At 35.5% G+C, this 17,001-nt stretch overlaps 2 protein-coding genes and 1 pseudogene across 2 annotated transcripts; 1 reads left to right on the forward strand and 2 right to left on the reverse strand.

The window, feature by feature from the left end:
* Window positions 1-487: 487 nt before the first annotated feature.
* Window positions 488-2,816, reverse strand: LOC122134286 (glutamyl-tRNA(Gln) amidotransferase subunit B, mitochondrial-like). Its single transcript, XM_042717583.1, has 4 exons — window positions 1,717-2,816; window positions 1,470-1,604; window positions 1,264-1,282; window positions 488-1,099 (listed from the first exon to the last, which is right to left on the reverse strand). Exons 1-4 carry the CDS (start codon window positions 1,954-1,956, stop codon window positions 1,047-1,049), a joined length of 447 nt encoding a protein of 148 aa, XP_042573517.1. The 5' UTR covers window positions 1,957-2,816; the 3' UTR covers window positions 488-1,046.
* Window positions 2,232-16,513, reverse strand: LOC109073859 (annotated as a pseudogene).
* Window positions 14,867-15,724, forward strand: LOC122136006 (dCTP pyrophosphatase 1-like). The gene has a single exon (XM_042717512.1). It carries the CDS (start codon window positions 14,899-14,901, stop codon window positions 15,469-15,471), a length of 573 nt encoding a protein of 190 aa, XP_042573446.1. The 5' UTR covers window positions 14,867-14,898; the 3' UTR covers window positions 15,472-15,724.
* Window positions 16,514-17,001: the final 488 nt, after the last annotated feature.

Consider the following 17,001-nt stretch of genomic DNA (forward strand, 5'->3'; position numbering starts at 1 on the left):
ATAGACAGACAGCATTTTAACATTGAAATGCCTACACCCAAATAATGTTACTGTAAATATGATCTTTTGGGTTGGCAACAAATATCATAATTTACTGTGTTAATATTGGCCATGTACAGCCCTATATAAGTATATATATATATATATATATATATATATATATATATATATATATATATATATATCTATATATATATAACCTGTTTATTTTACAAACATTAGGAATTTAAGGATGACTCTCTTGACATAATAGTGTGAGAAATTCATAATCCACCAGAGGGCGCTAGTTACTCATATAACACAACCAACTCCAGTGTGTACTTTACCTATCACCATTAAGTTACCACATATATATATATATATATGATATATATATATATATATTTTTTTTTTTTTTTTTTCTGTTGTATTGATTCAATATGTTGGGTCTGAGTGAAAAGCACAGTCTTAGTAGTACCCAAATATTGCATTTATTTCAATCCCTGTGTCAGACCCGGACGGCGCTGGAAATTGCTAATGGTGATTAAATGCCATAAGTTTCAAGCAACCTTGGCCTGACCTGCTAGAAGTCTAAAAGTGATGAATAATCCCACAAAATCCAATTCTGATGGAAAATCCATACGGATCTGCCAACAACTTGTTCAGTTACTAGCACAACGCAACCCAAAGAGATTGTGTGCACACAAGAGTTTCTCACAAAACCTGACTATTAAGGAATCAGTGATCATTGAGTGATAAATGTCTTAGAGGCCAGAATTAACTGAGCCGTGAAAGAACAAAATCCTGAACTCTTTAGAAATAAAACAACACAAACATATTAGTTTTTTCAGAATGCGAAATATTAACAGGCTGTGTGGCTCTAAATTTTACAGTGTAGACGCCTTTCTGGTAGGTACAGTATGAAAAGTCAATTTCTCCAATAAACTGCTTGTCCAGAACACAGCTTTAACCCACAAAGAGGCATGCTGGGTAATTCATAAGACCATTTTCTCTAGAATGGCTCTGATTTGGGCCGGGTCAGTTCTGCCTTTTGTTTCTTTAGGCCTTCACCCATCAGTTTGTTCAGTACTTTCGTATTCCCTCCTCTGATAAACTGAACCTGCAACAACAAGAATTCATTTGCAAAAAATTAGTGCTTGAATAATCAGAGTTGGCAGACAGTTAATCTTTTAATAATTAAATAAACAAATAAACAAACAGTTTTATGTTTAGTAATAATATTACATATTTGTACTGCCTCAAAATAACGGAAGACAAACTTACATTTTCTGAGAATCTGAACCTGCAACAAAATTAATTTGCAAAAAAATATTGCATAAATTATCAAACGTGGCAAGCAGTTCATCTTATGAATGAACGAATAAACAAATAAAATAATATTACATTTGTGTGCTGGCTAAAAATTGTTACAGAGTTTTTAAGGTGGACTATTAACATAGTTCTTAAGGTGGATAATTGTCTGGATTTACCTCCTCAGGGTGACTGTCTACACGCCTCTGACAGATGTTTTGTAGCTCCTCTTTGTCTTTTATTATCCACAAATCCTGCTCCTTCACTATCTGGCCCACGGTCTTCTTCGGAGCCTTCCACATCTTCTGGAAAACCTGTGCTCACCACAAACAAACGGGAGAACCTTCTGACAAATCCTCCGGCAAAATAGCCTTTTTGGTGTTTTGTAAATGTGCAGTACAAATTAAAGCTCTTTTTCTCACTTACTGGCTTGGCAGTTGAAGATGAGATGTGACTTGATTCTATAAGAATGATCAGCACAGCAACAGCACCTGGAGAGACAGGACTGAGAAAGAGAGGGAGAGAACAGATCCCGGTCTCAGAGAGAGATGAGAGAAAGAATATTTCAGAGAGCAAGAATTTGTAACTTTGAGACCCAGGAGAACTCATTACTGGCTGGTTATGGCTTCTTTCTAAGTGTTCACACAATCTGGCCCAATCACACATTAGTGAACTTAAGACTACAAGAGGTGATGATTGAGGCAGTTTCTGATCACTGAGCTGGAGGAGTCCCAGAAAAACACTCCCGTACACACATCCACAGGCGTGGAGTCAACACAACCTCCATTATTTATTATTTACTTACCGGAAACAATGTTGGTGAGAAGGAATAAAACAAACAGACTGGAAATAAGCTTCCAGCACACACACACACACACACAAACACACACACACACACACACACACACACACACACACACACACACACAAATGCATCACAGCTATTGAATGGTGCTGCCTCTCTTCTGAGAGACTTTCAGATTCTGACTATTCAGATTTCCCATCAGCTCCTTTATCATCCAGCCAATCACCTTCCTCGGTCCAGCCATGGTCATCCGAACAACACTCTCAAAGTGTTCTCTCTCATATAAGCCTGTCCTCATTCTGAAATGGAGAAGTTATCATATTATTAAACTCTTTTCAATTAATATTAAATATCTATGATGGAAAAAGTAGAAAACATAACAAATCATGAGATTTATCCAAAACTAAGGAAGCCTGTTTCCACCACAGAATAAAAATAAGATAAAGTGGGATAAAGTTTAGGAAATTAAATCACACTGTGAGATATGAAGTTATAGTTATGAAATAAAATCGCAATTACGAGAAATAAAGTCACAATTGTGAGATATAAAGTCAATTATGAGAAGCCGGGATTGTGAGATAGTTGCAATAATTGAATAAAGTCACAATAACAAGACATATTTGCAATGGTGAGATGAAGTCAGAATTATGAGAAATAGTCGCAATTGTGAGATATTTGCAGTAACAAGAAATAAAATTGCAATACAAGGAATTAAGTCACAATTAAGAGAAATATTTGCAATCGTGAGATATAAAGACAATCATGAGAAGTTGCAGTTACAAGAAATAAAGTTGCAATTACAATGAATAAATTCACAATTAAGAGAAATGGTTGCAATTGTGAGTTATAAAGACAATTACGAGAAGCTGCAATTGCAAGATAGTTGCAGTTACAAGAAATAAAGTTGCAATAATGATCAATAAAGTCACATTTACAAGAAATATTTGCAATTGTGAGATGAATTCAGAATTAAAAGAAACAGTCACAATTGTGAAATAGTTGCAGTTACAAGAAATAAAGTTGAAATAATGATCAATAAAGTCACATTTACAAGAAATATTTGCAATTGTGAGAAGACAGAATTATGAGAAATAGCCACAAACTGTGAGATAGTTGCAGTTACAAGACATAAAGTTGCAATTACAAGGAATTAAGACATAATTAAGATAAATATTTGCAATCGTGAGATATAAAGACAATCATGAGAAGTTGCAGTTACAAGAAAAAAACTTGCAATTATGATCAATAAAGTCACATTTACAAGAAATATTTGCAATTGCAAGATGAAGTCAGAATTACAAGAAACAGTCACAATTGTGAGATAGTTGCAATTACAATAAATAAATTTGCAATTAAGAGAAATGGTTGCAATTGTGAGATATAAAGACAATTATGAGAAGTCACAATTGTGAGATAGTTGGGAGTTACAAGATATAAAGTTGCAATTACAAGGAATAAATTCGCAATTAAGAGAAATGGTTGCAATTTTGAGTTATAAAGACAATCATGAGAAGTTGCAAGTTACAAGAAATAAAGTTGCAATTACAATAGACAGTTGCAATTGTAATATGAAGGCGAAATTATGAAACAGTCGCAAATGTGAGATAAAAACAATGACGAGAAGTCACAACTGTGAGACAGTCGCAGTTACAAGAAATAAAGTTGCAATTACAAGGAATAAAGCTGCAATTATGCAATTATTCATACATTGAAAACAATTATAAGAAGTGATTGTGAGATTGTGACAGTTACAAGAAATAAAGTTGCAATTATTTTTCTTTTTAAACCAAGGCAGAATGGAAAACTGAATGACTTACAAGTGGACCAGTTAAAAATACAATTGGAGCAAACAAAAACAAATATGCACAGCTTGACTTTGGAGTTCCTCACCACCCCCGTGAATCTGTGCTCTTGCAGGATGCCGTACATTTCCACAAGCCTCGTCCTCTTCATAGACTGCAGCTCTGGCAGCTGGAAACTTAGCCTGTCAATCACCACAAACTGGGCGGGGTCAACGCCCCGCAGGCACCGGAGCTTCACTCTCATAAACAAACAGTGGTGGCAAGTTGGGCTCTGGCATGAACCTGAGAGATAAAGAGAGAGAATGTATGTGCATGCAACACAGCAGAAGGTGTGACTCAGGCAGGTCATGTGAGGAAACACAAGAGCGTGTTCTTATCAGGTGCACAGACAAGGAAGCATTTGTTGTGTTCACACAGAGTGTGTGTCATCTCATGGTTAATCTCCAGCCCTCTCTGTCTCTCTCACACCCTCCTCATATCTTTCTTCAACCTGAACCAGCCACACATGTCCAGCCAATGCTCCAGCGGCGGTCCATCAGAGGAAAGGCCCTCGTAAAAATGTATTGAAAATGAATGTAACACTTTAAGTGATAAAAATGCTCTTTTAATGAATTTAGAAATGTGCATAACTCACATGCATCTCACTGTAGCTCAGGTGAGTTCTGATCATTGCATAAATGCAAGAAGAAACGCCTCAGATCAGATTTTCAACAGATATATTTGTTTCTGCCAAAAATGCAGCCGAAATGGCAAAACAGACTTATTTCCACATAGATAACCGATCTATTGAGTAAGATTTGTTAAAAACGTTTTTAAAAGAAGACTGCATCTATGTTTTCAACAGTAATATTGTTAAATATTATTACAATTCTAAATAAATGTTTTCAATTTTAATATATTTTTAAGTTTTATTGATTCCTGTGAATTTTCAACATTACTCCTCCAGGCTTGATCGTCACATGATCCTTCAGAAATCATTCAAAAATGCTGATTTGCTGCTCAAAAACATCTTTTGTTATCAATGCTGGAAAATGTTTATTTTATTTTATTTTTCAGGGTTCTTTGAGGAATAGAAAGAACAGCATTTATTTGAAACTACATTTTTTGTAGAAGTTTTTGCGGTCACTTTTTTTTTTTTTTAATCAATTCAGTGTGTCCTTGCCAAATAAAAGAACAATTTCTATATAACAAAAACCAAACAAAAAAAAAACAAACTTTTTATTCAGAAGTTCAGATAAGTGTGTAGATGGAAAGTGGCTTTTCAGTCATTTAGAAATGCTTATAATGGTCATAGTCTGTAGATTGCACTGCATGATTTGTCCATTTCTTTACTGCTATCACCCTCTCTTCCCTCCTTCCTGTGCATTATCACAGCGACATCAGTCTTCCTGTCGTCTTCCTCCTCTGTTTTGTTCTCTCTCTCCCTCCATATCACCATATTCACTTTCATCCATCTCCCACACTGCCTTACCTGTCTACAAACTCACTTTCCTTTCACCTGTTTTCCTTTTATCCTGCACTGTCCATCTTCCTGTTTTTCTTTTTCCTGAGTTAACAGGATGGAGCAGATTTCACTTGTGTGAAAGGTTCACGGAGGGTTATGCTCACTTGTAGTCTTGCAGGCCTTCCTTATCCCTCATCGGAATTGTGTTACTGGTGAGAGAGAGAGATGGTAATGACAAGTTAAAGTTATAAAAAATAAATAAAAAAAAGCAAGCAAAGAATGTTATGATAGATGATTATTGCAGGCACTGAGAGTGTACATGTACAGAAAAATGTGTAGCAAGGAGGGAAAAATATATTTATTTTTTATTTTATTTTATATTACTTTATAATATTTTATTTTATTATAGACTACTATTTTGGTGAAAATTTAAATTTGTGAATTTTAAGAATAGCAGCATCAGCCAATATCTATGCATTATGGGGCATTTTTAAATGTTTGTAATTACCGTAATTACTCAACATTCTACGTCGATGTTCTACAACAATATTAACATCAAAATCAATTCATGTAATTATAATAATAAACAGACAAAACTACAATACGAGTATACAACTTCTTCAATGCCTTCTTAATATACTTCTATTAACTTTATTCAGTAAAGTTTATTTAGCTTATTAAAGGGATAGTTCACCCACAAATGAAAATTCTCAACAAACTCTCATTGTTGGGCAAACCGTCCCTTTAAGAAAGGTATCAGTGATGCAACTGTGCAACCGTCTTGGATATCTTTTGTTTATTTTTAGATTAACCTCACAATCATTAGGGGTTTAATAAGGATTAATGTCTAGCTCACTGTATACTCTCCTGATAATTGCATGGCTGCTAACCAAATAACAAAAAATGTGACCAAATTTTGTAGAAATTATGTGAGAAGAGACCAAAAGTCAATTATAATTCAGCTGCCATTGTGCAAAGATATCTGACCACAGACTGCTGCGACTGACTAGTTAGAATAAAGTTATCCAGAAGGTTGTGTACTGAAAACTAACAGATTGGTGGTTTGTGCTAGCAGATCATATCCAAAAGCAGGAGGACACAGCTGTGAGAAGTGACTTTTATTTCATGGGCAGATGCGCACAATAATACTGCTCTGTCATCTGTAGAGAGCACGAGTTAGTGTGTATGTCTGGTGCTGCCATGTGTACAAGTCGACACATGACACAACTACTGAGGTCAAATGACCGCATTCATCTTCTGTCACAGATGGACAGGAAAAAGTCAGAGGGAACAGTATGCAGCCTATGACTAAATGCAACATTTCCTGAGTCACTATTCACCAGCGCAGCAGAATCTAGAGCGGCACAACAAAATAAATGATATTTTGTGAGTTGTGAGGTTGCATTTAGAATTGAACACGAGGTAAAAAGAGAGTTTATCACAAAATAAATGCCAAGACAACACGTCTGGCTATTGTGCATGACAAATGTAGTCTGATTCATGAACAAATGAATCCTACACTGAATTAAACAGAGTGGTACTTGACTCACAGCCGTTCAAAATGAGGATATTTAAATATTTTTGAAAGAAGTCTCTTTCAGCATCATTGCTTCAGTCTTCACTGTAATCATTCTAATTTGGTACTCAAGAAACATTTCTCATTATGAATGCTGAAAACAGTTAATATTTTAATGGAAACTGTGATTTTCTTTCTTTTCCGACATTCTGTGATGAATAGAAAGTTCAAAAGAACAGCATTTATTTTAATTAGATTTTTTAAAACTATGTAAAAGCCTTTACCATCCTTGTTAAATAAAACAGTATTATTTTTCAAAAAAAACAAAAAAAAACAAAACAAAACAAAAACTGACCTGAAACTTGTAAACTGTGACTCTCAGTGATGTCTAGATCGAATCACATTGATAACATATTAATCTTTATATAGCATGCGCTGATGTTCACCAAGTTTTTTGTAATAACATTTTTATTTAAAAAAAAAAAAAAAAAAAAAAAAAACACCAAAACATTAAATTATGAATTAAATCTTTAACAGATGAAAATTGTGCTTTGGTATTGTACGGTGTTCTCATATCTAATCCTGAAGCTGCAGCTCAATGTGTGCAATGAGCATTTAATCTGACATGAACAATTTTAAGTGACTGTGGGTTTAAAATGCAATAAGAAACCAATAAAGAATCTAAGACTCAAAACATGTAAAACACAGATCGTCTAATTGCATTGATCTCACAGGAGAATGCAGTGCTTGTGGAAATCTGCCTGTTCTGGGCCTCCTCACCCAGATTTGCTGTCAAATGCTCGGGTCTCATTAAGAACCGTCTAACTGCTCTGTAGAACCTCCATCTGTCTCTGGATCTCGTAGTCTGTGAATATGTACCAAGAGAGAACCAATCAAACCACAACAAAAGACCCCGAAAGTGCTTTTCAAATGCTTGTGCATCAGCAGAGGGATAGTTCTTAAAGGGATAGTTCACCCAAAAATGACAATTCTGTCATTAATTACACATCCTCATCGTCCCAAACCCGTAAATCCTTTGTTCATCTTCAGAACACAAATTAAGATATTTTTGATGAAATCCGGGAGCTTTCTGAGCCTGCAAAGACATGTTCAAGGCCCAGAAAGGCAGTAAGGACGCTGTTAAAATAGTCCGGGTGACATCAGTGGTTCAACCGTAATGTTATAAAGCTACAAGTATACTTTTTGTGCACAAAGAAAACTAAAATAACTTTATTCAGCAAATTCTTTCTGGGCCATAAAATGCTTCGGTTGCATTGCTGTCTATGCAGGGTCAGAAAGCTCTCGGATTTCATCAAAAATATCTTAATTTGTGTTCTGAAGATGAATGAAGGTCTTATTGGTTTGGAACGACATGAGGGTGAGTAATTAATGACAGAATTTTCTTTTTTGGGAGAACTATCCTTTTAAACAAGCTTTGTGGGGGGGATTTTTCTATTGTTGAAAACCACTGATAGTACTTTAGTTTTACGACAGTGCACAGTATACTGTATAATAGCTGCCCTTACAAGACAAAATGTATTAAGGATTCATTAAACCGTAAAACTTTCTCTGAGGGATCAGTGTAAATGGGCTTAAAAGAATCATGCCATACACAGATTAAATGTTTCTTCTTTCTTTTATTGACAGAACTATTTAATCTCCATGTTTACGTGGGTCTTCAACACTCATTATTTTCTTGAATCAAATCAGTCAGATTTCCTTTTGAGTGAAACTCCTGCTTTCAAAAGCACAACTTGGTGATAGAAATGATGATGATATGTGCATGTGTGTGTGTGTTTCAGCAGCCTTTATTCGACGGCACACATCTTGACAGAGCATTTAACACCAGACAGAGACGGAGCGAGGTGAAAATGCTTATTGTTCACGTTGCTTATCTGGGGTTTGCAGTCTGACTTTGGCATAATTACACACAGACTCTCATTCCCTCCAACTGATGCTGGACTAAATGTGACAAGCACACAAGAAAAGCCACTTCCAGCTATTACTAAAGCCTGTGAGTGTGTGTGAATACGAATGCAGCATGATTAAAATATTTCTGAAACCCACTGGCTAAAAGTCTATTTCATTACCTCGACACGTCTTGCGGTACTGAGGAATGGCTAGAGAATTTAATTGAAGACCTTGTTCAATCCAACCGGGAGATCTTGATATCCATAATTTTTTTTTTCTTCAGTATTCTTACCTATAGCTTTGGCCAGGTGCATAACACTGTTGATATTTTTGACCTCTCTCCTCACTCCCAAAGGCTCTCCAGATCGATGCACGGACACATTGGCATCAACTCTAAGCTGCCCCTCTGTGAGAAGAGAGAAAGAGGGATCTGATATGAGAATCACTCCAAACAGTCATTACAGTTCACCCATCCACAGCTTTCAAAACCCCTGCTTAACAAACAGTGCATGCATTTGAATTTGAATGATTTATTTGCATGAAATACAGTACTCTGGACTGCCCTGTGCACTGTTGAATAGTCTGCACCAAATTGCTGTATTTTGCTTCAGAGGGTTTTGATTAAACAAGAGCTACTGAATTTTTCATCACAGGAAGACAATAGGCTGATTGAGCGGTGACACTTTGAGAAGGGTTGAGGAACAGGTCAGTTATTTCCTCGTTAATGTGACCCTGGAGCACAAAAGCAGTCTTAAGTCCCTGGGGTATATTTGTAGCAATAGCCAAAAATACATTGTATGGGTCAAAATTATTGTTTTTTTTTTTATGCCAAAAATCATTAGTATATTAAGTAAAGATCATGTTCCATGAAAATATTTAGTAAATTTCCTACCATAAATATAACTCCAAAATGTTTCTGGAAAATTGCATAGAAATTTTTATGCATTAAATTGTTAAATATTAGTAAGATTCAGTTAAAATATGTAAATATTGCAGTTTGTTACAATGCAAATGATTAAATGTCAATCTTCCTTGTTTATGTAATGAAAAACTAGATTTTACAGTATTTTACTTCATGCATCTAAACAATATGTTTCACAACCGGACCTATTTGGTCAAAACGATGTTTTTTAAACAAAAACATTTCACAGCAAGCACATCAGCTCTGAAAATAACCAAAAGGCTGAAAAATATCGAGAATTTAAGCCCTATGAGTGATCCTTATGGATACTGGATGGATTACTAACTATGATAATGTTGGTGCAAGCAAGGTGATTTGTGTCAGAGACCCATATAAATGTGCATAGACAGGGTTCTGATCAGTGTTAGCAGTAGGAGGTGTTTTCAATCACCGGCCATGTTCGCCTGGCAGGTGCCCAGAGCCTGCAGGATGAGCTGAAGCTGTCTGACAGCAGCTGCTGCCTCCTCTCCGCAACACATCACCAGCTCCATCAGACCTACACCTACAGACACATTCATATCAGACACTGTCCACAAAGCTACAGACTTCATGTTTCTGTACAAGAGTGAAGCAGCTGCAGCACCTGCCCTGTTGAGATCTATGAGAGTCTGGCTCCGTTCTTCATCATGGAGACTCTTCCCACTGTCCACTGCTATAGGAACCCTCTGCTGAGTGATCTGGTAGCCTGCCTGCAAACACAAACACTAAACCGTGTTAATTGCTAGTTTATCTAGACCTAAACAGATTTATTACACATCTGTGTCTGACCAAGGGTTTTCAAACAGCAGCAGAGTGCTAAGAGAGCCAAATAAAAATAACGTAAAAATAGGTGTACAAAGAGGGGGCACATTTTGGTATATTTTGGAAACATTACAGAAATTCTGGAACCTCTCCAGGACTATTTGGAAAGCTTCTGGAAATTTACTAGAAATGTTCTGCCTCTTTGTGATTCTATGTAAAAATAAAATCAAATTTAAAGATATAAAAAAAAAAAAAAAATACAGATTTTGTCATTATTAACATTTCATTCTGATTGTAAATACTGGCTGGAACTTGTATTACTAAAATCAAATTTATTTTATTCTATTGACAGCCATGATTTTATTTTTATTTTCAGGTTTATGCATCAAATAATACAGAGTTACAGAAATACAGTCTTTATAGAACTTGACAGAAATTAAATATGTTGTTTCTGTTATATATTTTGTACTTTTGTTCAGCAAGGATGCATTAAATTGATCAAAAGTGATGATAGTATCAAAGTAAATCAAAAGTAAAGCCTTTCATGTAAATTTCTATTTCAAATAAATGCTGTTTTTTTTATTTTATATTTTTATCTCACAATTCAGATTTTTTTTCTTGCAATTGTTTACATCTCACAATTCTGAGAAAAGTCAGAATTGCAAATAAAAAAATTCAAAATTGCGAAGTTTAAATTGATGAGTCTAAATTGTGAGTTTATATCTCGCAATTCCAACTTTATTTCTCGCTATTCTGAGATAAAAGTCAGATTTATCTTTATTTTTTTTGTAGTGGAAATGTGCTTCCATAATAAAAAGCATAAGAGACTTCTTCCAAAACATTTAAAAAATATATATATAGTTGCCTTTATAACTTTATATTTATATACTATTTTTGCACAGTATAAACAGGGTCTTTCTTTATACTGTAAAATATATAATTGCCTTTTGTATTTTAGGGGATCATCATTTTTGGATGTCTGTAGCATCAAAGGCACTGCTGTGCTTTGGCTTAGACCTCATCCAGACTTGACTTGACTTGAAACCTAAATGAATGGCCTTAAAATATCATTAATGTATAATCACGGAAGTCTTCTGTGCCATCAGAATCTCATCTGGTGTTTACAGGGCTGGCAGTGTTGAAAGGCCAGGGTTAAGGTTATGACAAAATGAAACCACATACAGATACTTGTGATCTGGCTACATTTTCAATCTCCTTCAGTTTCACTGCAAAGCAAAACAGAGCACTCGGAACTGTTGCTATGGCAACTCCGTGACCAAAAGCCACTAGAAATTTATCATGGTTACTGACATGCAAAAGAGTAAAGGATAGAAAAAAAGCAATCAGCCATTACCATCTGTGTGTTGTACCTGATCAACTAATTCATCCTGGCCACAAAAACAAACAAACATAAGCAGTGAAGAAATTAAAATAGCTCTAATGAAGAGTGATGGATTCCCTGTATTATGATGCACTGATGTAACCAAAATCAAGAAGTAAAAGGACTTTAGCCAAAGAGTTGTTAAAAATAAACTCAATAGAGCACAACAGGTGGGTTCCAGAAGGGGGAAAAAAAAAATCGAATTTATTTTCTCCAAAGAAAATTAGATTTTTAATGATGATATCACATATATCTTTCAGGGAAAAGTACATTGAGCTCTGGTGTTGTTAAGAGAAAGCATATGCTTCTGTAGAAACTACACGTCAGTGTGAATTCAACTTTATTTTCAGAAAAGAATTCCTGGTGAAGGACTACATTACCCACGCTGCTCAAAAGAGATCGACCAATGGGAAAAGCCATTGTTACCATGGAAGCAGGAAATGTAGCACTGAAAATCTCTCTGCTTAAAATCAACTCATTCACTTACATGTACTGAATATTAATGACTGCCTAATTGTCCTGAAGTCAATTGATTTTTGGTTAACAACCTGAAATAAAATTCTGTGGTTTACACAAGTTCAAGATGTTCACCTTTTATTCTACGATATTAAATTCCTAAGTAATACTCCCAAGTGGCTAAATGGGACATTAAACGTCATGACACCGAACAGTTAAACTCATTTACTCACTAATGCGCTTGTGTTTATAATCACACTTGCAAACTATTCAAACTTTCAGGGAACTTTTTTAAATAAAGACAGAAAGCATTGTTGTTGCTATTTGGTTGCTAAGGTGTTCTGAGTCATTAACGTCTTGCAGTTCAGTTGTTATGGAGTTCAGATTGGTTGCTACTAGGTCATTGCTATACCATCACTAGGGTACGTCATGACTGCAATGATTAATTAAATTATTCACAATTTCCTCATAAAAACATGCACAGATTTGTACCTGTTTGTGATTACCTTTTTTTGTGTCAGATGAAATGTTGCAGTGTTGTGATTCTCAGAGCTGGCTGAATTGGCTTAGAAATCTCGAGTTGTCTTAAAAATGTTTATATTAATAAAAATAAAAAACATCTGCAACCAAGGCCACTGAGAACGTGGGCAGGCATTGCTGAAAACTATTGAACTATAGATTGAGCGATGCATCAAACTGCAATTCATTCTTATTTATTTATTTATTTATTTATTTTCTATACACTCTCAGGATAATATTAACAGGAGGTGGGTTTGGACTGCATGTAAAAGCATAGAAACATATTCATACCAGTTGAATAACAGAGCTGAAACATCGCTCGGACCAGTCCTTGAATGTTTTATGCTTTTAAGAGCTGACACTGTTATTCATTCACATTAGTGGCAGCTATTCTGTTTCCTGCCTTTTCAGCACGGATTGCCATCACTTCTTCATTAAAGCTCAGGAAAAGAGAAAAGAGAGAGTAATGCACTGGATATATGTGCATGTCTCTTTAGCAAACGATGGATCCATAAAGCAGCTAATCAAAAATAACATCCACATAGAGCTGGAAGCGCAAGAAAGACGCTCTCGTCCGTTGCATTTGTGTCATCAGCACTATAAGATAAAACTAAGAAATGCTGACAAATTCATTAAGCACCTATGCAACTCACAGGCATGTCTGCATAAAAATAGTGCTTCCTGTCGAACAGTGACTTCCTGTCAAGGCCTGTCAATACAGCCGCTTCCACACATCTTCTGCATTTATTTTATCAGAAATACAGAAGAAAAAAAAAAGGTAATATTATTGCAATTTAAAATAACGGTTTCTATTTGATTATATTTTAAAATATAATTTATTCATGTGATGCAAAGCTGAATTTTCATCAGTACCATTTCTCCAGTCTTCAGTGTCACATGATCTTTCAGAAATCATTCTAATACGCTGATCCTAATGTTGAAAAAAGGATCACAGGTTCCAAAAAAATATATAAAAGTTAAAATATTAAACTGTTTCCAACATTGATAATAAATCAGTGTTGGAAACAGTTTAATATTTTAACTTATATATATATATATATATATATATATATATATATATATATATAAATTTTTTTTGGAACCTGTGATACTTTTTTCAGTATTCTTTGATGAACAAAAATTTAAAAAGAACAACATTTATTCAAAATAAAAATCCTTTTTAACAATGTACACTAACGTTCAAAAGTTTGGGGTCAGTATTTTATTTATTGATTTTTATTTTTTTTTTTTTTTTGAAAGAAATGAATGCTTTTATTCAGCAAGGACGTGTTAAATTGAAAAAAAGTGAAAAAGACTTATATTGTTAGAAAAGACTTCTATTTTGAATAAACATTGTTCTTTTTAACATTATTCATTAAAGAATCTTGAAAAAAGTATCTAAGGTTCCAAAATAAATAATTAAATAAATAAATAAAATATAAAGGAGCGCAACTGTTTCCAACATTTCTTTTCTTACACAATAAGCTTTTTTGTTAATAAACTGTTTTATTTTATTTTTTATTTTTTTTATTTTTTTGTATCCAAGGCTAAAAAGAACCAAAACCTACTACTAAGAGTACAAATGTGACAGCTAGCAATGATGGACTCCAAAAATACTTTAATTAATGAGCTGTGGTAATTCTGATTGTCATAAATATTATTCATTCAGAATGTTTCACTAAGTTATTAGTATTTAATAACACTGTTCAGAGCGCATGTACAGTCAAAGTCAGCATTCAAGTGTGTCTCAAGAGTCTGAAATCTTCACACGTCCATCACATTAAATAATTCAATTAATTCGATTGTCTCCAAACTATGAACCTCCTAACGTTATCTAGAAAGCATTCGATGCCTACATTTTAGAATGTCCATATTGTCCTTATCACGAAATTAAAAGTATCAATAGGATATAAACTTTGTGATGTATTTATATTTTCTGTTGTCTCCTGAAGAGGTTATGTTTGTGCGCATGTTTGTGTGCGGGCAGATGGTACAGTTTTACGTGAGTGAAGGAAAAAACTACAACTCCCATAATGCCAGTGGCGCACTGGCCACGTTTCCGGTGATTTCGTATGACGTCATCCACAAGCTGGTGGCGGGAGATTCACGCATGGTCATCTGTGAGCACTTCAGGACTCGCTTTTCGCTCGTTTACGTTACAGATGGCACTGCAGCAAAACGGGACCGGGTCCGAACACAACGGAGAGACTTCAAGCCGTGACCCATCGACGGATGGAAACGGAGAAATCCAGCATGAACGGGCCGAGCGCTTCGCTTTCACCGCCGAGCCCACGCTGGAAGATATCCGCCGCATGCAGGCGGAGTTCACGGACGAGAGGAACTGGAACCAGTACCACCAGCCGCGGAACCTGCTGCTGGCGCTGGTCGGGGAGGTCGGGGAGGCGGCGGAGCTCTTCCAGTGGCGCGGGGAGGTGGCGGAGGGTCTGCCGGACTGGAGCGAGCCGGAACGGGAGCACCTGGCCCAGGAACTCAGCAACGTGTTGATCTACCTCGTTGAACTGGCTGAAAAGTGCCACGTTGATCTACCGCAAGCTGTTCTCCGCAAAGTGGCCCTCAACCGACTCAAGTACCCAGCCAGCAAAGTTCACGGATCCGCCAAGAAATACACGGAATACACGGACTGATTCCAGCGAGCTGCCTTAAACTGTAAAAACCCATTGTGCTCTTAACGTCGCTATGGTTTTATTTCATTTTTGGTTTACGTCGAGCTTTTTAAAGTGTGTAGCCTATGTAAGAAACCTGTTTGCACATTTCCACTTCGTTTTAAAGTTCTCCTGATGTTTATTTTACCAAACAAAAGCTGCTCTGGACAAGTTTAAGTTGATTTACTGTAACTTAGTGTTTTTGCTTCATCGCAGTAAAGTGTTTTGCAGCTCACATGGTCTCTTTGTTCACTGTGGAAACATTGTAACGGGGAGTCTTCAAGTATTTTAGAAATCAAAGTCAAAGATTAATGGATTAGTTGGAGCGCACATAAAGAGCTGACCGTGCGTGACTTTTCCAACGTGATTACGTCATGCGTCCGTCTAGTGCAAGATTGTTAAACTTCGGGTTAAAAAGTATATAAATTTTATTTTTATTTTTTTTTAGAAATGACTGATCTTTTCGCTAGATAAGACTCTTATTTCTCGGCTGGGATCGTGTAGAGCTCTCTGAAACTGTGATTTGGACCTTTAGCTCATTGGTCCCCATTGAAGTCCATTACATGTAGAAAAATCAATGTTTTCTTTAAAATCCTTAACTTCGTTGCGACTGAAGACAAAGACATGAACATCTCAGATGACATGTTGAGTAAATAATCAGGACGTTTTTATTCTGGAAGTAAAATGATCTGTTATACTGTTATAGGGTTCAGATAGTGCTCATTTTATACGGAACATTATTGGAGTGAACTAAAAAGAATTGTTTTAGACGTTGCAAAATGGGTGCAATTATGAAAAATCCTGTTTGTGAAAATATGAGCAGTACTGTATACCTAATCTAAGTGATTCTTCAAAATGCATTATTTTGACAGGAGTTCAGTAAGTTGTATTTATACTGATTGTCATAATTATTCATAATTACCTTATTCCACCCTGCATCCACCTGCACACTCAATTTCACAACCAAAACCAGTGGCATTTAGAAAATTAAGGAACAGCTTTCTGATTATCATTGTAATGTTTGTTATTCTGATGGTATATACGCCTCTAATTAGCAAGGACACTTGATTAGCTTATCAGCTCATTAACCCCCAGTTTCATAGAAAAGGCTTAAGCCTAGACTAAAATGTAAGTCTGAGCTGTTTCAGCTGGAAGAAACTTGCACTGATTGATCTTAAAATATGTCTGTGCCCTTAAAACAGAACACTTTTGATGGACAAAATAAATATTTCACACAAAAAGTGCGAAGAAGGCACCGAATAAGCATGTTTTAACAAGAACTGGAGCATGTCAGAAAATAAATACATATAGAAGATTTACACATTTAAACTGTTTTTTTAATTTATTCAGTTTGGGTGAAAGTATGACATTAAAAAATAACATAAACGGCACGTACAATATCAAAGTGTGTCTGAAAGGACATGATCGGAGCTGTTTTCGTTGTTTATCTTTTACACGCGGAACTCCAATGTTAATAAACTTTTACGTTTATTTATGACTGACTTATTTATA

Source organism: Cyprinus carpio, chromosome A1, assembly GCF_018340385.1.
Source record: "Cyprinus carpio isolate SPL01 chromosome A1, ASM1834038v1, whole genome shotgun sequence".
NCBI classification, from domain to species: Eukaryota; Metazoa; Chordata; class Actinopteri; order Cypriniformes; family Cyprinidae; genus Cyprinus; species Cyprinus carpio.

What these genes read in the sequence shown, in the direction of transcription:
- LOC122136006 (XM_042717512.1), top strand. Translation starts at nt 14,899, where the DNA reads ATGACGTCATCCACAAGCTGGTGGCGGGAGATTCACGCATGGTCATCT.
- LOC122134286 (XM_042717583.1), bottom strand. Translation starts at nt 1,956, where the DNA reads ATGTGTGATTGGGCCAGATTGTGTGAACACTTAGAAAGAAGCCATAAC. An exon ending in CATCTTCAACTGCCAAGCCA is followed by an intron (nt 1,605 to 1,716) that starts GTAAGTGAGAAA and finishes TGGTGAGCACAG; the next exon opens with GTTTTCCAGAAGATGTGGAA.